This window comes from Seriola dumerili, unplaced genomic scaffold (genome assembly GCF_002260705.1).
Source record: "Seriola dumerili isolate Sdu_G_001 unplaced genomic scaffold, Sdu_1.0 BDQW01000068.1, whole genome shotgun sequence".
Lineage (NCBI taxonomy): Eukaryota > Metazoa > Chordata > Actinopteri > Carangiformes > Carangidae > Seriola > Seriola dumerili.
Window position 1 is genome coordinate 18900252 of NW_019174323.1, and position 23096 is coordinate 18923347.

Here is a 23096-nt window from a genome sequence, read left to right on the forward strand (position 1 = left end):
TGAGTCAAGTGTGAAAGTGACGCTGCAGTTCTCCCCGTTACAGAGTGATTACATAACAGAAGCAGAACAGTCATTATATCAGTTATTCAGTGGAGATGATTATTATTGTGATTATATAGTTTTTTGTGTGATTGCTGCATCTGAACAGGATGAAAACAAACAGTGAACAAGGGAATAAAGTCTTGATCAATAACAGAACGGCACGTTGAAACTGGAGTTGTGCACACGTCGTGTCAGACTCCCAGCTGTTTCCTGTCTCTGCCTCTTTTCTCTCTCTCTCTCTCTTGTTCACAATCCCAGTCCCAACTGAAAATGCCATCTGTTCCCGAGGTTCTCCAGTAACATGTTCTGCCCTTTACCCCCCCCCCCAACATATACACACTGTATACAGCATCTCTCCGGCACGCACATATAGAAACAGCCAGTCATCTGTATGCACCTGGACTCCCGCTTCAGCCGACTCTGCCGAGCGAGCGCCGGCCTTCACAGCTCCCTGAGGTGGAACTGTTTCCCTTCCCACGAGAGTTCACCACGTAATACCCTGATGCATGATGGGAGAGAGTGAGAGAGTGTGTGTGTGTGTGTGTGTTGTATTTTCATGACTTTTTTCCCTTTAATGACACTGCCGTACTCTGCAGTGAAATTGCATCCATGGGAGTTGAGGCAGGGCATCGTCCAGACTGTTACTCTGTGGATTTGTAGCTCGGCTGAAGTCTGGAGTTGCTGCCACTGAACGAGGTGGTAAAAACACAGTTTTCATCATTTTGTCCTTATTGTCGTTTCACTCCGGAGGATGTATTTTCACTTGTACTCCCATACAATACACAGAAGCACTCATTCAAGAGCGTGGAGCAAATGGTTTGTAAATGCAACTAAATACATGAAGCATTCACTGCAGTTTATCCTGCTGTAAACCTCATTTAAAGGGACATTCAACCAATTTCAAAACATTTTGCATCTGCTCATTTACCACTCAGAGTGTGAAACAGTCGTGTAACGTCCTCCGTCAGAATACAGTCCCACTGATTCCTCTCTGTGTCTGTGAATGACTGTGTTTCCGATTTAAACATCAGGACTCACGGATCTAATCACATCTCTAACATATGACACATATGACACCTATAAGGAGAAATATCATTATCATCACATGTATACATTCTCTGGATATTTGAAGATACAAGTTTATAACATGAATGAAAAACCAATGGTACAATTTGTATAAGTTCATATATTCATTCATTGAAACAACATACATTGTATGTAATTCTATATTCTTATATATATTTTTTATTCATTTTTAATACATTTTAAACGTAATATAATATCAACATACTGACAGACTTTGGGATGATATATGTTTATGTAACATACGTCTACAATATAAGCATACATACATAAATATACATATGTGTATGGGCTCAACGTATATGTCAATATATGAAATTGTTCCAGTTTTTATTTCATATGTTCATATCTTACATTTGTTTATATGTTTCCACGGGACAGTTTATCAAACACACGGATCTGCTTTGTCACTGAGCTGAAATGTTTTGGGTGTTTGAGGATGAAGAAAATAGATTTGATTAGACTTTTGTTTCTGAAATCTGTCTCCTGTCAGTTCCATACGCATAAAGTGTTACTGTGTAGGTGGCCCAGCACTCCATCTGATTTAATTCACTTTAATCTAACGTGTTTATAACGTGTTATCACGACTCACAAATGAGACAAATGAGGTGGAACTGACTTTACTGTACACCTTCGTCATTTACTGCTCACACACACACACACACACACACACACACACACACACACACACACACACACAGAATATAATGATAATCCAAACAGCCTGTTTACACCTCATTGTAGCAGCTGTTTTATTAGCCACCTGAGGCTATCGTTGTATAACAGCTGTATTATTGTGTTTCCATACACCACCTTATAAAACATACATTTACAAACACACTCATAAGTCAGTTAAGAAAACAGAGTCAGTAAAATGTTTGAGTCACTCAATCAAGATCTCACATTTCCTCAGAGAAGAAGAGGAGCGCTCCCCCTCTCAGACCTCTGACTGAGGCTCTCCATGGAGACTCAGCGATGGTGTGAACTGAAGGTTTAAACTGAAGCTTCGTGGGGAAGATACCAGCTGATATCCTGCTGCAGCTCGGGGACAGTGTGGCACGTTAACCCCAACACCGAGCCGCAGGGGAATACAGCGTGTGGTTTGAGTCGCAGCCACCGATCTTTAAAGACCTCACACTTGACTTGAGTTGGTTTCATCGCAGTCGTATGATTGTGTTCAAAGCTGCTATAGTTTTAAGTCTGATTGGTCAGATCGTCTGGAGCAGGAAAGTAAACACAGGAAGAAGCAGGTGACGGGAAACGTAGAGCTAAAACTTCCAGAGCTGGTCTGGGACCGGACCGAGACCGCTGACTCACTGTTGGAGCCAGACTCTAGTGGTCATTAGAGGAACTGCAGTTTTTGGCTTCGGTGGCTCTTCACTACGTCACCACACTGTCCATCCCGTCATAATTACTACGACCACTAGATGTCGTCTAACAGCTAAACATAGATACGGGTCGTAATAAGCTGCTGCACACTCTGGTTTTCCACCTGCGTCAGAATCATGGCTGTTCAGGTGCTGAAGCATCTCCAGGGCCGTGGCAGCCGTCATGTTTGTCCTCATTCTTTCTTGGCTGCAGATAAACTCTAATGTTGGCAGTGATTTCATTTTCTGATAATTAATATTTCATAAACCAATAAATAAACCCCTTTTAAATGAAAATGTTTTTTTTTTTACTTAACAAAGTTACAACACATGTAAGTTTCAAACCTCAGCCATCATGGCCGTTCTGGTGTTAACCTCGTAAGATGGGGGTCGACACTTTTGCCACTTTCTCAGGAAATAATATTTGGATGATATTTCAAATATTTATGGTTTTGAGAAAATGCTGAATCTGCCCGACACACACAGTCGTTCTTATTATTTATATTAAGTAACACTGCAAATGGCACCAGCAGCATTCACAAATACTTACATCAGTTCAATCAACATGCAACTAACACAGATACATAACAGCAGTGGAATGATTCATACAGCTGTCGAGCTGCTGGAGACGTTTTCCTTTTATTTTCCTGTTGTAAGAGCGAGGCAGATGTTCAGGACTGTTTGGCCTTGGTGGAGGTTTGTGCTCCTCTGAGTGCCATTCTACTTATAAATAGGTTTATTATATTTTCAATTTTCAGTGGTGGAGGAAGTTCTCAGACCTTTCTCTTAAGTAAAGGGGGAAACACTAACTTATAGAAATGTCTGTAAAAGTCTCACATTCGATATTTGACTTGTTTAAAAGTAAACAACATAAAATCATCAAATCATCATTAATTATCATCAAACTAAATGTAAAAGTATGTTTGTGTAATGCTTTGATATGCAAGATATGCCAACACAATAAATACATTAATATTTCAATTGGGTATTTATCATGAGAGATTATAGTGTTTGGAGTCTAGCGGTCAAAATGGCGGTTGAATAGTGTGTAAATAAAAATAAATAAATAAATGAATAAAACGCCGTGGAGTCAGTGGAGCTCGGCCCGGCTGCACATTAAAAACTCTCAGCGATGTCTCCCGCTGAAAGAGTTTTCTGAGAGCAGCCTCAGCCTCGTCGTTTCTGCCAGGTGCGCTATTTCCATGTGGCGCCATTTCACCGACGTCTAAACGGAAAGAGGAGAAGCTTTAAATATAATGTAGCGTGTGTTTGAAGGCCTCACGTGAGAGGAGGAACATTACACATCCCATGCTGAAATGTTTGTGCCACAAAAAAAGAAAAGAAAAGAAAAAAGCCTTAAAATGAAAGATATCTTCTCTCTCTGTCAATATTTTATTGAACACACTTCAAGGTGTAATGCAGAAAGAAAACAGCCCCGTCTCTCTCAACCAGAGCTTATTAATATTGTGCTAAAGGCCAACTCTGCGAGCCACCCATTTACCCGCGAGGCATCTGTTCCACCCCATTAAAGATGACTTCACTGAGGGCTGAGGCATCTTGTTAAAGTCCCTGTCTAATTGTTCATTAGTACTGATACTCGGAGCACCTGTCTCACTGTGACAGCTTCATTTAGTGCACATTTCGCCATAGATCTCATGTGCTTTCCTTCATTCCTTTATGCAGATCAGCACAATTACACAGCCAGAGATGAGTCTGACAACTGCCACTTCAATTATTTGAATGGCCAGAATATACCTGCAGGTTATTTTTGTACATTAGCCAGAGCTCAGGAACATGTCTTTATATTCTGCCTTTAATCATTTCTGTTTTGAAACGCACAGTCCCAACAATGAAAACTAGGAGAAACAGATTTTATTCATGAAATATGAACTCCGTCTCCGATAAACTCAGTTCACCTCCAGCACACGGAACCGACCCAGGAAGTGTCCTGTCAGGCTGCCTTTGTTCAACACATTCATTTATGTTTCATACAATATCAGCTGTGATTCATGTTCTTATGTTTTATATTGCGTAACAGCCTCAGACCCGTTGTCACTTATTTATGGTTCTTACTGTCACGGACACGATATCTCAGTAACTCCTTGATGGAACTGAATTTGACACAAACGTTCACCTGCACTCAAGGACGGACTGATTAGACTTTGGTGGTCAAAAGGTCAAAGGTCAGTGTGACCTGACAAAACACTTTTTAACCATTCCTCATGCAATTATGACAAAGTTTCACACAGATGGTTGATATTTTCTCTGACTCTGGATGAACAGGGATGTGACCTGGAACCAGTCTGAGTGGCGGAGGGATACGACCACGAGGCGGTGACAGGAAGCCGGAGAGATAAATGTGGAAAGAGCGGGACATACCCAGAGAAACGGACGTGTTAGCGCTGCTGGTTTGTTGTGAAGATGCCTGAGACTGTTCACATGTGAAAGAAGAAAAACGAAGGAGAAAGTCAAGCTGCACGTTTTAGGCCTATTTCATTTCTGTGAAACTGAGCACTTTATCTTAAGATTCACGTTCCTCTTTCAGTTACACACTCATCCCAGCCCTTATTTTCCCTGCAATAAGGAAAGAACGTAATTATTGTTTGTGACATTATTATTCATAATCCCTCCAGTCGACCCATGTGTTTATTATTGGGACCATCTTCTGACCAAATACATTTCCTCCTGGAAATAATAATGGGACAAATAACCTTTACTGTCATGAGGACTCAATGGGCCGTTGACCTTGATCCTGTTCACCAGACATTCCTGCTGCATCGTAGCATCGTAGCCCTGTCGGCAATTAACTGGCATGACTCATCACCCGTGCACAGTGTTTCTACGGGGGGGGGGGCAGGAGACATTTTTCAAAAGCAAAAACCAAATCCATTAATTAAGGGAAGTTAGGTTGTTTTGCAGCAGATGTAACAGAGTAAATATGAGTGAGGAGGATACTGAACCTTTAATACACAGGAAATGAAATGATGTGGAAAATCACATGATGAGCAGCATCCATCTGCAGATGAAGACTGTGAGATGGGGAAAAGCTAGTAAGTGTACCTTGAGTTCAGATTATTTTGTGAGAAACACACATCAGACACAGAGCACCCAGGGGACGGCTCCCACTTCTCTTTGGACTCCATGTTGGAGTCAGTGACACAAGAAACTCTCAGGATCTATTTTTCTTCCAGGTGCCTTTGAGCAGCGTCGTACAGGACGTAGAGGGAATGTGCTGCAGCTGAATCTTCAGTTCCAGTTTGAATTCTCTTCAGTTACTTGAGTAGTTTCTCTGAGGCTCAGACCACAGGACGATGCGGACATTTAGATTAGATGCAAATAAAACTGGGAGCAGCACAGCAGCCTCGTGGTGCAGGTTGCCGTGGCGATACACACCGTGACAGAGTAAAGGTAACAATCTAATCAATACTGATCAAGATACTGTGTGATACATAAAGGTTTTTATAAGTTTGAAAGTAGAACTAAAAACTAAGGATTTATTTTATTTTATGTCACTCAAGTCCAAAATTTCCCTTTTAGGAGCAGTTTACAGCGAGGGTCGGTTATTCCTCCAATCAGGAACATGCTATTTGTTTTATTTATTTATTAAATAAATAACTAAGACTATAATATTATGTATAAATAAACGATACTGTAATATTATTGTAAAACAATGCATATTTATGTTTCCTGAGATGAAAAGAAAAAGTTAAAAAGTGAAATTTATATGTATTTTTAATATGTTGCATTGGGTTGTGGTCGGTTGCAACATCTGAATTCTTCCATCCAACAGACACAGTGAATGACATGTCGTGTGTAATCACCTTTAAATGCTGCGGGCCAATAGCAGCCTGATTTACAGGTTGGTTGGTCTCTGAGCAACTGTCCCCAGTCTCCCCCTGTCACATACACACACTGACAAGTTTATATGAATTTGCAGATCGGCCTCTAATTCACCGGCGCCGACGAGCCCAGTGCAACGATAAGACAAATTAAAGTTCTCCACTACTACATGGTTCCAACCAGCACTGATACTAATTAAGTTAATCCACAGACATCGTTGTACATCCTGCTGCTGTAACATTAAGATCCTGAATTTAACGCAGCCTGAAATAACCGTCTTAAATTCCACTGTCAAACGTTTCCTCAAGGGAAACCAGTAGTGGTGCCGTGCACATTTCTTCGTCAGGATCACTACCCTCTGCACTAGCCTGACGTAGTTCAGGCTCCTCTCTGCAGGCCCATAGTGCATACCCCCTCAAGACCCCCCCCTCTCCTTGCAAACTTCCCCTCCCCTGCAATCGGTGGTGAAATACGCAATACCAGAAGCTCTCTTAAATAAAGCATCTCCAGCCCACGGTGGCTGGTGTTTTCAGCACCTCTCATTACTAGTCTTCCCCCCGTCCCCCTCTGTTTCCCTCCCTGTTCCTTCACAATTACGACTCTGGTTTTTTTTTAGTCATTCTCCCCGTTTTTCTTCCGCACACTAATGATCTTTCTGTACGCTGGGATTAACTGAGGCAATGGCCCTCAGTGGCTGGAATTAAATTATAATCACACGTCCCCGGTGCAGCGCCCCAGAGAGGGCCAGTCTTCGCCGAGGCTGCGTGGGGAAAGAACAGTACGATCTGAAGAACTGTGCGACAGGGAACACTGAGAAACGGGGAAATGACGGCGAATAAATGCAGATTTGAAAAGAGAATATGCTTATGTAATATACTGCTGAGGTGTGAGCTTTTCACTTACGCTCCAGGAATGAATGATTCTCATAATGTTTTGTATCTACCATTTGAATAATGTGTAAATGCCTCTGTGTTCGAGCAACTACAGACTCTTTCACTGTGAAATTTTGGTGGGAGTAACGAGAGAACTGGCTGCAGAGTAATTGTACGAATTGATATTCAATGTTTTCTACAGGAAGTGTAATTTAGTAAATACTGGAGAGCAACGCATCCCCAGCTACAATATTTCCACCATATTTTCAGAGCTGAGACAAAGTCATTTTCAGTCTTAAGTGTCGGCTGTGAGGTCTGAGTCAAGACCTGCGAGTCCTGAGCCAAGTCCCAAATCAAGTCACACGTCACCAAAAACATCCAAGACCAATAACTCACAAGTCAAGAGCAACAAACAGCCAGTTACAGGTCAAGTACAAGACCTAGACTTTGTGTTTTCAGTCCTAAACAAGTCATTTTATATTTCTACACAGTACGAGTTAGTGTAGTGAATTTACAGGAATAATAAATGCTTTTAGAAATGTGTATTTATCACCTTCAAACACTTGAAATGGTGTTTCATGGTATATTGTTCCGTGGACTAGGGTTGGGGTTTGACATCGTTGTAGTTTTGAATCCATTTAAACTGTGTTGTTGTGACTCCAGGTGCAGAACTATCAAGCTGAACACCTTCAAATATTTCTGTACATGATGAACAGTCGGACAGGGAGATACTGAGAGCTGAAACGGACATGAACACACCTTCATTACCGGACTGACGTCATAGTGACACTTCCTTTACGTCACAAATCATCGTTGGCCGAGTACAACCCCAGTCTTGCAGAGAGTGCACTGACCAGACGACAGCCAGGATGAAGAGCGGCGTACGCTCGCCTGAAGGAGGCGTTGGGAACAAAACTCTGACCCATGTGTTCGGACACTTTGCTGACAGGGGAAACTGGGAGGTGTTGAACTGAAGCCAGATTGTGGAGATTAAATGTGAGGAGCATCATTATACGTATATTAGAATAGGCTACCACTGCTTGTCACGATCAATTCTGCGATAGTAATCAGTCTGATTGGTGTAAATGCAGAAATGCTGCGCTGCCTGATGGATGCACTGCACTGCTGGAGGAGTCCGTGAATGGAAGAATTAGAGGGAACAGGGCGTCTTCAGGGACCACGGAGATTTTCTGGGCCATGACGACGACTGGCTAATTAGCCGACTTAGATTCCCCGCTCTCGGATCAACCCAACGAAACTGCACCACCTCAGTATAATTACAGGTGCGGACCACTCTGGTTTACCAGCTGGAATTAACTGACAGGTTTGTGTGTGATTTGATTAACACTATATAATCTTTACCTGTGTGCCTGAAGCCCCCCTTTTAGGAATAATGAAGTTCTATCCTAGGTGTGGGATATCGCAGCCGTCCCTCAGTGCAATAACACCTGCCATATTGAATGGGATTATTAAAATGAACAGTTGATGCATCAAGTTTCCTTACACTGTGGGAGAACAGGCCGACATCAAAAGGCAATTTGCAGCTACGTCTGGTTTCCGCAAATGAAATCGGCGCGATTGACAGAACTCATATGCTATAAGGACTCTGTCTGAAAACAAATTTGTTTATGTAAATTGAAAGTACGTGCATTCGATAAATGTCCAAGTCCCACAGAGTGCGACTGTAACTCGGTCCTGATAAACGTGGAGGCGCCGAGGCCCGACTCTTTCATCCTGACACGCGGCGGTGGAGGGAAAAGACGACGAGCAGGCGCTGTGCGTGACGCCCGGCTCCTTGGTGAGTTAATGAAATGACATCTTGTAGAAATGCTAACCACTGTGTTATAACCTGCAGGCGACAGTAGCTACCCCCCGCCCCCCCCCCCGCCCCCATGCCCCTCCCCAATAGGTGCTGGCTCCTCACCCTGTTTCCAAACCAGCAGAGCGCAGAGGAAATGTGTGTTTAGATGCATCAGGTGGAAAAGAAAAAAAAAGTGTCAGATTATCAGCACATGCCCCAATGGCACAGAGGACCCCCCCCCCATCATGAGGACCCTCAGCCATGGCCCCTCCCCAACAGGAAGGATATCAACTGGGAACAAGGATCCGTGAGGATGTGATGCAGCAGCTGAATAAAATGTTCATTTATTTTTTAACATCATCTTTTAATGTTGATGAAATTTTACACATGACCTTTATTTGTTTTCTGCTGCTTCATTAATTATAATAATTTTATTTATGAAGCATTTTTCAAACAATAAACAAAGAGCTTTTTAAAGGTGAGAAAACTGAAAACAATCAATAAAAAGGGAAAAGTTCAAGAGGTAAACAATGAAAAACAAGCAAACACACACACACACATACACACACACACACACACACACACACACACGACTAAATAAGAGTCTCAATGAAAGAAGCAGCTCCTGGCCTCAAAGGTGCAGTGTATCAGCTGAAGGTCAAAACCATCCAGTCAGCTGACCTGATGCTCACCTTTAGATCTGGACCTGGAGTGTGGAGCAGTCAGAAGACCAGCAGAGCTGATGGACCTGTAGGGACCGGCGCTCAGGTGTTTACTGTCGGGTCTAAAGTCACAGACAGAAGATTCATGAGTCTGACTTCACTGCACGTCCCGTCGCCTGCATTCAGCAACATCAGACCTTGTTCCTCCTCCGCTTGCTTTGTTTCCTCCTGTAGAGAGCGTCACAGAGCAGCGCTCAGCGCCTTCAGACTCTACCACAACAACAACAGTCACATCATCTCCCTGCGTCTCACTGTGTGTGGTGGGTTTCATAAACTCTTGTCAGACTGAACAACACGATGATGAATGCGTGTCGGATCTAGCCAGCGATGTAAATACAACAAAACGTGTACGAGAGCGGAGGCACCGCGTCATCCATCTTGTGACTCTCTTATTTTGAAAACAAGGTTTCCCCACAGTTGTTTTTCCTTCTCTACTGTCAGTGATGCAAATAAAGCAGATAGTTATGGAGGAGGTCCTGAGTCAAGATGTGAGTAAAACGTAGAGACTGACTCGAAAGGGAATAATCTGATGGATGCGTTCAGGCCTCCAATAAATCTTTCATAATACGACTTCCTTTGCCTGAGTAAGACAGTGAGTTTGTGTGTGTGTGTGTGTGTGTGTGTGTGTGTGTGTGTGTGCAGTAGTCTATTTGCAGAGAACAGTAGCTGGAGGAGAGTACATCCACGCTTCTTTGTGCAGCGCTGTGTTTCAGTGGCGAGCTCGCTCTGCCTGTCAGCCACTGCGTCTGATCAGGGGGGAACTCACAGGAGAAGGCTGTCGAACCAGCACCGGGGATCTGACTCCCTCCCTCCCTCCCTCCCTCACTCACTCCCTCACTCCCTCACTCACTCATCCATTTTCTGACGCATGTAGCCCTCCCACGTCATCTGACTCAAAGCCCCCCCCCCGCCACTGCCTATTATAACCTCCATGGAGGAGCTCTCAGCAGGCCTGCTTCAAGTGATAATATGTGTGCAGGGCGGATGGTGAGACCGGCAGGAAGAGTCAGAGCGCCATGATCTTTATTTAAAGCCCATTACAGAAGAAACTGATGCTTGATTAATGAGTTCAGAGAGCTGATTGAAGTCTCCTCGTATGTGCCGTTAATCAACAGAAACAGCTCGAGTCATACTTGTACGTATGAGAAAATAATTGCTTGAGACGTCATGACATCGTGTTCACTGCTGTGTAATCGTTTTGGGGGGCAACAGAAAAAAAAATCCAGTGTCACTGATGCAAAATATGGTTTGTAATTGATCTAATGTGGCAGCGATTCATAAAATTATTTTTAACGGCAGTCTTTCCCTCTGACTTTTATTGGATTGTTAATAGTCTATAACATTAACACGGCGTTTATAGGAAACCATTGGGAGCTCCATGACAAGCTTCAGGCCATTTAACTCGTTTAACAGCCGGGGAGACGCTGTGTTGTGAGTCTGATGGAGAAGGAGAAAAGACTGTAGAGACACAAACTGAACCAGAATCTGCCAACAGACAGACAGCACAGGTGCAGTCAGAGGACATGGACCTAAGAGCTGAAATGAATAATTAAAGCACCTAAACTCGCTGAGCACTTTAGGACTTCTGGAACTTTGTGATGTCACAACAAAGCAGTCACCAAGCCCCGCCCACCTGGACCCACCATCCAAACCTTGTAAATGATTGCCTTTACTGTAATGTCCATCAACATTTTTTTCAAAATCACTGAACATAAATAAGTTGAACTGAACTGAGAATGTTGACGACTGCTTGTTTTTCCAGCCATATACATTTTCCAAGGCAAAGGCAATAATTTACAGTAAAAGCCAAAGGTTTAATGTCTCAATGGTTTTTATTTCATGTTTCTATCTGAGAAATAAAGTGAACTGAAACTGATGTGTCACGATCAGCTGCCTCATTTCCCCAAAGAAGACTTTGATCACTCTGCTGGTCAAAACCACACAGTCCCACCGCGTGGTTGAAGAGTGCTGCTTCATTTACTCACCCAAGATCTTTGGTGAAGAGAGGATGCTGGGATACAGCTGGATATTTGTCATGTTTCATTTTGGGCCAAGTTAGGTGTGAAATAACATTAATTATCTACAACTGATATAATTTGTTGCTGGAAATGTCAGCGCTGGTTAAGAATGAGAAACTTGCTTCCTGAATCTTTACCATTAAAAAAGCAGCTGGAAATAAAATATTCAGTTAGAGAACTTGTTTGCATTAAAGCTGAGCAAATCCACAAATGAGGCTATTTATTTTATCAACATGTTACAAAGTGGAACCAGTGAATGGGTGAGGTGGTGATGAGCTTTCAAATGCTGTGCAACAGAGCTTGTCCTGGACTCCTTCAAAATAAAGAATGCAGCAGATAGTAGACCCACCTAAACTGAGTCATTGAGTCCTCATATCAGGCTTGAACGTCATGATGCAGTGGTGGACAAAGACTTGTGTAAACAATGGCTTTCTGTCAGTGAAGACAAAGAGACAGCCATCTAAATTAAAAATCAGTCGAAGCCTCAAAAACATGCAACATGTTTATATATATATAAAGAATATTGTTTTTAAGGCTTGAGCCAGAAATCAGTGGTGTAATGCAACTTCAATAACTGATTTTACTAATAGTTGTTGATAAGAAGAAGTCAGTTTACCCACCGACCTCGTCAGTGTTGGCTGGGTGACTACATGTCCCCTAAACCCCCCCTCACATGAAGACTCATTTGAATTTTACAGACGTTCATTGTTCGTGTTCTTCTCTCCACACTTCATTCATTTCTCTCCTTCCTGCTGCATCAGCGGTTGTGTCTGCAGGCATGATTGTTTTCATTAGCTTACTGGCTACAAAGTGGAGGTCTCCCTGCAAAGATCCGTTCAGATTTCCCTCCAGGATATCCTGAGCAACAGACCGATGACGCGATTCGGAGAAAGTGCTGCTATTGGTTACTACCTCTGTCAACCATTCTAGCTTGAAGCCAGGCGTCTGCCAGACCAAAACAGGGGTTGGGGGGGGGGGCTCTAAGCCAATGCCAATGAGTGAGCTGTGAGATGTGTGAAAGCATGACAACCTGTGGACCTCTTTTTTTTTTTTACAGGAGAACCTAACAGAGAACCTAACAGTGTAAACCACAGTAGTGTTAGGTTCTCTGAGTTTAAATGATTAAAAAGGAGTTTTGATGTTTATCCTCCACTCTACCCCGAATTTAGAATAATATCACATAAACTTCTCCAAGACATCCGCTGATTCATCACGGCATCTTGGCTCCAACAATGGTTTGGAGTTGCTTTCATTGGATCCAAGGTACATCCCGGGGCTTGCCAAACAGAGAACTGCCACGTCTTTGAAAGACTCTGCTCAAGCTTAAGACATAATCTTATTGCCATGGTGCTGAGGAAGAAAACTGCTTAGTAAACCGGAGATGAAAAAGAAGAACTCTGAATCACGTTCAGATTTATTTATTTACATCTGACAGCGTATTCCATGTCAGTTCTTTTCCTTGGGGGGGGGGGGGGATACCAGGTGTGAAGGAGCAGGTGCCAGACAAATGGAGGAACAAAAGATTTTTACATTGCAGGAAAGAATGGTCGGATTAAACGTTTTGATCCACACGGCTGATCGTTTTGATCGCAGCTATCTCGCCGTCGCTGCTCTGTTTCAGGTTGTTTTGATCCCGCCTCAGCCAAGCGTCCAAAATTAGCTGCCGGGGCCGTGCTGTAATCAGATGGGAGCGCCTTTGCGGCTCTGTGCAGAGCGCTACAGTAACAGTAATATTAGCCTGTGTTTCTCACTGATTAAGCTGTGTTTTTGCTCATTGGTTCTGCATGAGAACACAGGAGCTGCACACGATGCCTTGTGAAAATCTGAGGGGAAAAACACAAAGTTTCTCGTTAATTAGAGGCTGGCAGACCTCCAGAAAAGAGCAGGGATTCTTCTGGTTGCCTCGGAGGAAATGGAGGGTGCAGCATCACACAGCGGCTGAAGCAAAACCACACTGAGCCCTGTGGTCATGTAGAAACTTGTGCACTGTAATGTTGCAAACTGGGACAGCTTGTGGTTATGGCAAATAAAATATGGGCAAGGTGAAGTTTCAAACTGTTGTTGTTGTCATTCCTCCTGACTATCTAACGCACTACTTCCTGCCTCGGTACTGGACGTAAAAGGTGCAGATCCAGTCAGTATACATGTCACTGTTGGGATCCAGGGCTGTTATTTCTGCAGTAGTTCCACTGTGTTGCGTTGGACGGTAATGACCAGTGACCTACTTTATCCTTTACATGGGAGGACGTCATGTGAGTTTGCATGACTTGGTTTCAACGAGAGAATTTACTTTCACCAAAAGAGGAATCTGACAGTTAATGACCAAGAGCTTACTCACTGTTGTCATGCGTAGATAGAGATGTGGTGTGTATTCACAGAAGTTTCACATGTGACCTTAATCCTCTTCTGAAGTGCAGAAGATGAATAAATCCATCAGTAACAGCGGTTCGTGGTGTTGTCTATTTCCTGGAGAGAGTGACAGACATCATGGATTTGACCTCTGTGGTAATTCATGGCCGTGTGTTGTTATTTGTGAAGGGTCCCTGTTACGTTGTTCATCCTCTGTATAAGTATGTGTCAACATTAAAAACAAAGCAGGATGATGAGAGAATGGCAGAAATAAAGATAACTCACATCTGAACTTAAATCCAACCTCAGTTTCCTTCAGTCTGATTTCACAGTGCCTCAGGTGAGCAGCAGTCAGAGCAGTGATCAGTGTCAGAGGAAACCAAGGGAAAGAAAAACGGATCAACACATCCAAGCACACAGATAATCCACAGTATAGTCTGTGCATGCAAGGTGTGGGGTGTTGTACCACAGCTACTGTAGTCACGTTACAAAAAAACATTTTCCCAGATAGCAAAATAAATCCAGGCCACATGCTTGTTGTCTTCTGGCCAGTATACGTCCGGTTCCACGGCCCACATCTGGCCCATATACAGCACGATTGTTGGATGCTACTTCCACATCTGGACCCATTCTAGCGCATGCACAGAACCCAGGCATGTGTTGGGCTTGAAGGTGGGATATTTGCAGGACTGACGTGTTAGACAGCATTATTTTATAGCAAGGCAGAGCCCATAAACTGGCACTACTACATGCAGCTACAGAACAATGTACAATACAAGACTAAATGGCACCACTTTAGCTACAATGCTAATGTTGCTAGCAGTAGGTTGCTATATGGATGATTTCATAGATGAGTATAGACTGCACTTATTTTAAATCACTGTCCTCCACAAACAGGAACATGTTGGTGCAGGTGTGATTCCTGGAGCTGGATCATCACTGGAAATGTCCTGGAAAATGATCAGTAGAAAAGAGCGGGAACACTGATTACATTTCCCTGAAGAAATATTTGTGTTTTGGCAAAATCTGGCTTGTGCTCCATCACTCATGACAAATATGTAGCGTGCTTGCCTCACTATGGCAGAGTGACAAATTTGATATTACAGAGCTGCTCATTATTTATTCATAAAGTTAGAATTAAATAAACTTTGACCTGTGTGTGAAAATGTGCTGAGTGTTTCTTTCTCTCTGATTGGCTGAGTCAACTTCAAAATCAGATCAACGTGCAAAACGGCAGATTTAAAACAAAACAAAAAAACAAGCATATCTAGGAAAACAGTTTAATTAAATGCATCCAAATGAAAAGAGATATGTCATGGCGTTTATTTAATGTGCAGATGTTTTAAATAAAGCAGCCAAGCAAAGATTCTGCCTCAAAAAAGAGAATTAAAGAGAATAAAATGGAAAACATGGATTTTTATTATGAGAATTTACGGTCTAAGAAATTTATTTGACATTTGCATCTGGGAAACTAATGGGATTTTCAGCATCAAGAGCAGCTGATGAATTAATAGCAGGAAGTGTCTTTGTCCGTGTAATTCAAAATGACCAGAATAGTGCCGGTGTTGTGTGCGGCAAATAAATCCAGAGAAGGAACAGAGAACGGCTGAAAGCCTGGAGGACACATCACACACCTGCCTGCGCCTAACAAACGTATCTGCATGCAGCCATTGTGCTCTCTTTTACTCTTTATTGATTTATTCTTTTCATTTTGTTGTCACTTGATTGGCAAAGAGGCAACTCCACAGTGGCATTATTATAACAATAAAACACCACACTGTGCTGTGTACTGTTACCATGGAGCTACACACACACACACACACACACACACACACACACACACACACACACACACACACACAGTGGCCTCTTACAGACCTGTTAGAAAGACCTTTTATACAGTAAATAGCTGCAGCCACTAGCTTCTTGTTCCACTGCCTTTATACCAGGAGCATAGAGCTGTGGCGCATAGAGCTGTGGAGCGTAGAGCTGTGGAGTGTAGAGCTGTGGCGCATAGAGCCGTGAAGTGTAGAGCTGTGGAGTATAGAGCTGTGGAGCGTAGAGCTGTGGAGCGTAGAGCTGTGGAGTATAGAGCTGTGAAGTGTAGAGCTGTGGAGTATAGAGCTGTGGAGTGTGGAGCTGTGAAGTGTAGAGCTGTGGAGTGTAGAGCTGTGGGGCGTAGAGCTGTGGAGCGTAGAGCTGTGGAGCGTAGAGCTGTGAAGCATAGAGCTGTGGAGCGTAGAGCTGTGGGGCGTAGAGCTGTGGGGCGTAGAGCTGTGGAGCGTAGAGCTGTGGGGCGTAGAGCTGTGGAGCGTAGAGCTGTGGAGCGTAGAGCTGTGGAGCGTAGAGCTGTGAAGCGTAGAGCTGTGGAGCGTAGAGCTGTGGAGCGTAGAGCTGTGGGGCGTAGAGCTGTGGAGCGTAGAGCTGTGGGGCGTAGAGCTGTGGGGCGTAGAGCTGTGGAGCGTAGAGCTGTGGGGCGTAGAGCTGTGGAGTGTAGAGCTGTGGAGTGTAGAGCTGTGAAGTGTAGAGCTGTGGGGCGTAGAGCTGTGAAGTGTAGAGCTGTGGAGCGTAGAGCTGTGGGGCGTAGAGCTGTGGAGCGTAGAGCTGTGGAGCGTAGAGCTGTGGGGCGTAGAGCTGCTGCACCTGGCAGGTCCTGGTGCAGAGGAGAAAGGCTACAGCAGTGACCTGGAGGAGGAGTCACTGAGAGCAGCAGAAGGCTGGTGCTGCTGAAGTCGGCTCAGAGGAACAATCAAAGACTTCTCACAAGAAATCATTAAGAAAGAATCAGACCAGAAACCAACAGCTGTGACGTTCCTCCACCTGAACACCCGCAGAAAAAGAACTAACATCAGTATCAGTGAACGCTTTATTTTGAATATTTTCACCCATTTATCTGCCGTCAAACAGGCCTTTCCTGTGGAACTACATTTTTCAACCGTTGAACTACCGTATACCTACGCGCACAATGTATTACTCCGCAGATCGGCTGTGTGAGGCAGGTAGAGCTAAGCGTACGTGCGCTTCTGCGTAGGAATACGGTAGTTCAACGGTTGAAAAATGTAGTTCCAAAGGAAAGGCACACAACCCCACGACAAATAACCTGAACTATCACTTTAAATACCAACAGGCGGAGACAGGCTGAACCTGGTGTGTTATGTTCACTGTTACAGTAACTTCTTACTGTCCAGCTGTCACACTCAGATCCAGGAGAGAGGACGTGATAAAACTGTTATTACAGCAATGAGCTTAATGAGCATGTGTCAGTCACATGTGGAATTTCTTTGCCTTGAGTTTCACCTCTCTGGCTCCACAAGCTCCTGACTGACTGATCTTCCTCACCTCCCTCGCCGCGGCTTTAAATACCTTCCTGGTGCGTGGGTACGAGCCGTGACTGACAGATCAGCATTGTGCTGTCAAGACCTCCATCCTGGGAAACATCTGATTTTGAAATAATGATGGTGAAAAACTGTGAATACCCAAAATGTTTCCCTCTGTAATTAATTCCCAGAGGGGCTGCAAACTGCGAGAGTTTCTAGCTAATGCTTTGGCCCATGCAGCAGGCAGAAGATGTGTGTGTGTGTGTGTGTGTGTGTGTGTGTGTGTGTCTGTCCGATGCTCAGCTTAAAATAGAGTCTGAGCTCATCTTTGGGTCCACCGTACCTCTATCTGATCACTTTACTCTCTGTTGTATTTAGCTTTGGAGCGTTAGCCCACGCAGGAACCTCTGATCTGCAGCGCTGACCTCAGCTGATTTATTCAACACCTGAGCTGTTTGAGATTGTGTATAAACAGCAGTGTATGTGCATCCACCCACTATACCATCCTCACAGTGCTTTACATACTGTACAAAACATATTAAAAAAAGTTGCAAAGGAGGTGGTTTGTTGTGCAGTGCAGAGCTCCAGAGCTTCTCACACTGTCAACAGATCTGATCTGAGTACAGCTTCACCCACTGACTCTGTGTCTGTGGTAAAAACATGATGAATATTGAACATGCTGCACATGAAACACGTTCTAGAAACCAGCTAATGCTAAATCTGTTTTCATTAAAGAATCATTCGTCACAGGTTTAGGATTCCTGGACTGAATTTACTTGAAACGGGATCTAATCAAAAGAATCCAAACTCAGGAGGAAACAGGAGAGCTCGAGGAAACATCAGGGAGACGAGACAGACGAAGTGACGAAGACTGAGGGAAACACAGGCGTACCTGAACACAGGTGAAACTCATCAGGGAGGGGCAGGTAATCACAGACAAAGACAGGAAGTGAAATATCCAAGTCCAGTCCCAGCGTCCTATCGGGGACAGGCCATGAAGTCATTTCCATTTATAACATGATGAGTCTTACTTTTACGTACTCACCAATCCAGAAGTGTTCAGACCAACTGCATGAAGTGATGCTCATTCTGAGAGGATCAGCTCTGCTGTTGCTTTGTTACAGAACGTATAATTGGACCAAACTTAATGAACCTTTAGCACCGTTTAGGCCACAAAAACATCTCGGCACATTGACAACACTGACAACTAACACTGAGTGGAAGTGGAGAAATTTTAATGCTCCACTTCCTAAATGTTTATTCAGTCAGTTCACTCATGGATTTTTACCTGAATGTAGAATATCCACAGGTTCTGACCTCATCACGTCCGGGTTCCTTACAACAAACGTCTCACAAGTTTTAACCAAACTAGCAGAAAATCAGCCGAAGAAATTGCGTATTAATTAAGCTTTTTTTTCCATCTGCCACTGTTATGTTAATATAAAGAGTTGGTTCAGTGACATCAGCAGCTGGTGGTGCCAATTCTCCAGTCGGGTGCCATTAAACCACCGCACACTAAGAAGAAGAGGTAATTAAAAGAAAGAGTGTCGGTGGAACCTCAAATGATGGAAAACAATATGTAAAACATGATGGAAATATGACATTTCTGTTTGTTTCTTACAGTGAATTAAGGAGGATTAGAAGATTTAAAGTAAATTACTTTGTCACAAAACTTTTAAAATTTCTTCCACCTCCATCACTGGCAGTTACCTCCACATCACCATCCACCACCTCGCAGACATGCCAACACACATACACACACACACACACACACACACACACACACACACACACACACACACACACACACACACACACACACACACACACACACAGCAGTGCCAGCAGTAGTTGGCTGTCTATTGTAGTGTTCTGTTTGTTTCTATCACTGATAGGAACATTGGAAAACACTGAAATTATCCTCTTTTTATTCATTAAAACTAATAATTAAATACCTGCAGAGACAAAACTACATTTCCTGACACATTGTCAAAGAAACACAAATATTAAGCTGCGATTCTTCATGGAAATCGAATTTAAAATTTTAACAGAAATGAACGTGTTAGAAGCTAAATATGTCACTTCACAACAGAAGACAGTTTTATAAATATCCAAACCAAGTGTCTTTATCCACCTTTTGTGATAACTGCTTTTCCTTATGTGTGTGTATATGTTTATGTATGCATATATTGGCACATGTTACATACTGTATGTGTGTGTAATTCATTATATTAATTCTATTAATAATTCTATTGTATTTTATCATATTAAAATTGTAATTCACATTTTTTTTGTTTCTTTGTTTGATAATTTAATTCCATTGAATGATTGTCATTGTGCTTTGGCAATAAAGCCACTAAAGCATGTTGAACTGAACTGAACTGAGTCACAACCTCCCACATCCACAGTGAGACGCATCGTAACACCTGCGTCTGTTTTGCAGGTTCACTCTTCCCACAGAATCTAAAGTTCAGCAGGATTTGTTTTGGAGTTAGCTCCTGATTTTCAGCTTGTGTGCAGCGACCCCCCCCCCCACTTCATACTGATGAAAATATATTGCCTGGTCTCTGCCACTCCGAGCACAGACACTTAGCACATGAGATCTTACTCATATTTGCAATGCAAAACCACCAAATTTCACAGAATACAGAGAGTGCTGCTGTAATCATTCCACATCACATGCAGAGTGAAAAGCACGGGGATATATTGAAACCTTGAGAGAGGCTGGTGTGTGTGTGTGTGTGTGTGTGTGTGTAGATGTACTCCAGGGCAAATCTATCTGAATTATTGAGACCCAAACAGCAAGCTGTGTGTCTGTCAGTGGAGCTGCCTGGCAGGCCCGGCTGTATAAATGGTGACCTCTCGATCAGAGAGTGACAGAGCGTGGCCTTGTTACCTGCAGACCTGCAGGGTCGAATCACTGGCTGGGATGATAAAAGAAAGGTGCCAAGGTCCTCTGGCTGTCAGACAGATGAATACTCTGTTTTTTTTAACTGTGTGAGCTTCTCTTCCTCATTAAGAATTCAAAGTTAGCTTAGCTCCTGTCCAACTTGGCAGAGAAAAGTGCTGAATAGATGATGTAAGATCATTACTGAGTGAGGGCGAGACACTGATGCTGTAACTGTCAAGTTTCCTCCAAAACAATGTGGATTCTCAGCCTTTTGGACCTGGATTGTTTCATCGTAATTATTCAAATATGAAGAGTCGAGGTCACAACATAGAACGGAGGCTGTACATTTAATTGATTCTGTAGAACAATGGGCCCATATCTGCTAGTTTTACTGCTGCAGAGCTGCACTCAGATACATAACAGACTGATGAAGGCTGTAAGTAGGTCGCATCGTAAAGTCGAACTGAACGTAGATCTGCCGTGAGATGGGACAGCTGTTATGGATTTCACAGGAGACAACTTGTTTTGTAGAAACCTGAATAAGAACCTGGTCAAACCAGGAAGTGGAGGAACTTCCTTACTTCAAGGATGGATTGTCCAACCAGTGATGACACAAAGTAGTTCAATAAGGAGAAATCAAATGGAAGGGAATAACTACATTTATCGAGGTAAGTAAATATTCAATAACATCAAATATCACAATATTTCCGTATGCAATATGTCATATTTTGCATTACACTGAAAAAACAAAACAAGAATATAATAATATATCCTGAGCTAGAATCACCTCCTCGCGGTTGTATCCCTCCGCCACTCAGACTCGTTTCAGGTTACATCCTGTTTATCGTATATTAAACATGAACCATTTGGTCGACACACTCGCTCCCATCAGATATTTACATGTTGTTAGATATGATCCGAATTCAATAACGTATCCAACCAATCAGCACTCAGCTCGTCTGTGATCACTTTAATGATGTCCAGCAGGACTATTAAAATACTTATGTCGCTGATCTGTGATCGAGACGACGGCGTTTACAGTTTAACCTCATATTACTGAATCATTTCACATGAAAGTTTAGATGGGCAATAATTCTCATGTAAGGCAGCCGTCACATCAGTTTGTCACTGAGTATAAATCAGCTGCCTGGAACTGACTGCTGCACCTGTCGCTGTCACACCACAGAAATCCAACAATAAAAAAAGAGGAATCAATAAACAGAGAGAAAAGAAATACAAGACAATCATTTTCATTATTGATTAAATGTCAAATACTTACACTGTAGAGGCTTCACATCAATACAGATGTGATTTTAAGAAGCCTCACATGTCACTTAACAAACAGAGGTCTCTAAAGATGGAGGGTTTCACATGCTGACACACTGTAAAGCTCCTTCAGGCAAATTAGAGATTATTGGTCAATATGAATAAGATTGAAGTCTCTGGATTAATGTGTAAAAGCACTGGTGAAGCACATTATACATATTTACAGTTCATCAGTTCATCTGAGCTGAGGTTATCACCTGACATCAACAATAGAATCAGTCATGGAGCTTCTAATTAAAGTGTCGGTAACAGGTTAGATCGTCATTATGGATTTACTGTCATGTTTGACACCTGTCTTATATCACACACATTTCCTTCTTTTATTCTGCTGATATATCAGGACCACAGGAGGCCGATGGGAATCTGAACAATCAGTCAGATATTACATTACGTTAGAGAAGCATGAGCCTTGAGAGAATCTTTATCAAGGATGAATCAGAGCAAAGTGTCACATTACTGCAGAGTTGCATCACACCTTCACATTCCTGAGCCTCTGTGGTGACTTCAGAGGCCGAAAGCAACAGGGTTAAAAATAATTAAAGATGAAGGTCGGTTTGTCGGATGTTTTTTAGAAGTGGCTGAGTCAACTCCTCTCCACATACATTCACCACTGACAGCTGGTCTGTAAACAGTCACAGTCCGAAACCAACAAGCAAACACAACACGGGATTTTTTCAGCTTTATGGAGAAACTGGTCTTTCAATACCACAGTGAAGACATAAACATGGTAGTAAAAACCTTAATGGTATATTTGACCTTTCAGCCTCTTTATTGAAATAGAAAAAAAAGAAAACATTGACAAATGGTTTGAACAATGAAGTAGAAACAGTTGAGGAACCTAGAAAACCAAAAACACAGAGATCCGTTAAAACAATATGAAAATACAGTGAAGAAGAAAAGAGACCAACATGTTAGAAACCAGCTACATGCTACTGAGGAATCCATGAAACACTTCTAGAAAAACTGGAACAAAAACAGAAACATCAAACCTTTATGGGTAAACCACCATCCCCAGTTACTTCGGGGCAGAATAAACCCCAATTATCCCCAATTACACTAAAAGAACTACAGGAAAAAATAAAATCTCTTGAAAACAAGAGTCTAAGGTGCTGAATCATGCATGAGATGACTTAACATCGTCTTTAGCTCTGGGAACTTCCCCGGCCTTTGGAACCAAAGAGAGATAACACAGCTCCACAGAAGTGGAGACAAATTCGACCCAAATAACGATGATAGGATCCGTGTCAACAGTGACCTCGGGACTGACAGTGAATCTAGAGGACCAAACCTCCAAAACCACAAATATAAATCCTTTCTAGATAGCACTGCACTGGAATCTGCAAAAAACTGTACCTACCACCACATATAACTTCAGCTGTGAACGGCTTTTTTACTTATTTATAATAGTACATTTTATTTATAGGTGCCTTCCAAGGCACTCAACGATGGCATACAACAGACAGTGGAAG

At 42.8% G+C, this 23096-nt stretch overlaps 1 protein-coding gene across 1 annotated transcript in view; it reads right to left on the bottom strand.

Annotated features, from left to right (window-relative positions):
• Nucleotides 1–15975: 15975 nt before the first annotated feature.
• LOC111219684 (repetitive proline-rich cell wall protein 1-like) overlaps nt 15976–23096 on the bottom strand; it is a 144942-nt gene continuing 137821 nt past the window's right edge. The window contains exon 2 of the mRNA XM_022742401.1: nt 15976–16779. Within this exon, the coding sequence (XP_022598122.1) occupies nt 15976–16779 (804 nt within the window). The remainder of the gene's footprint in view (nt 16780–23096) is intronic.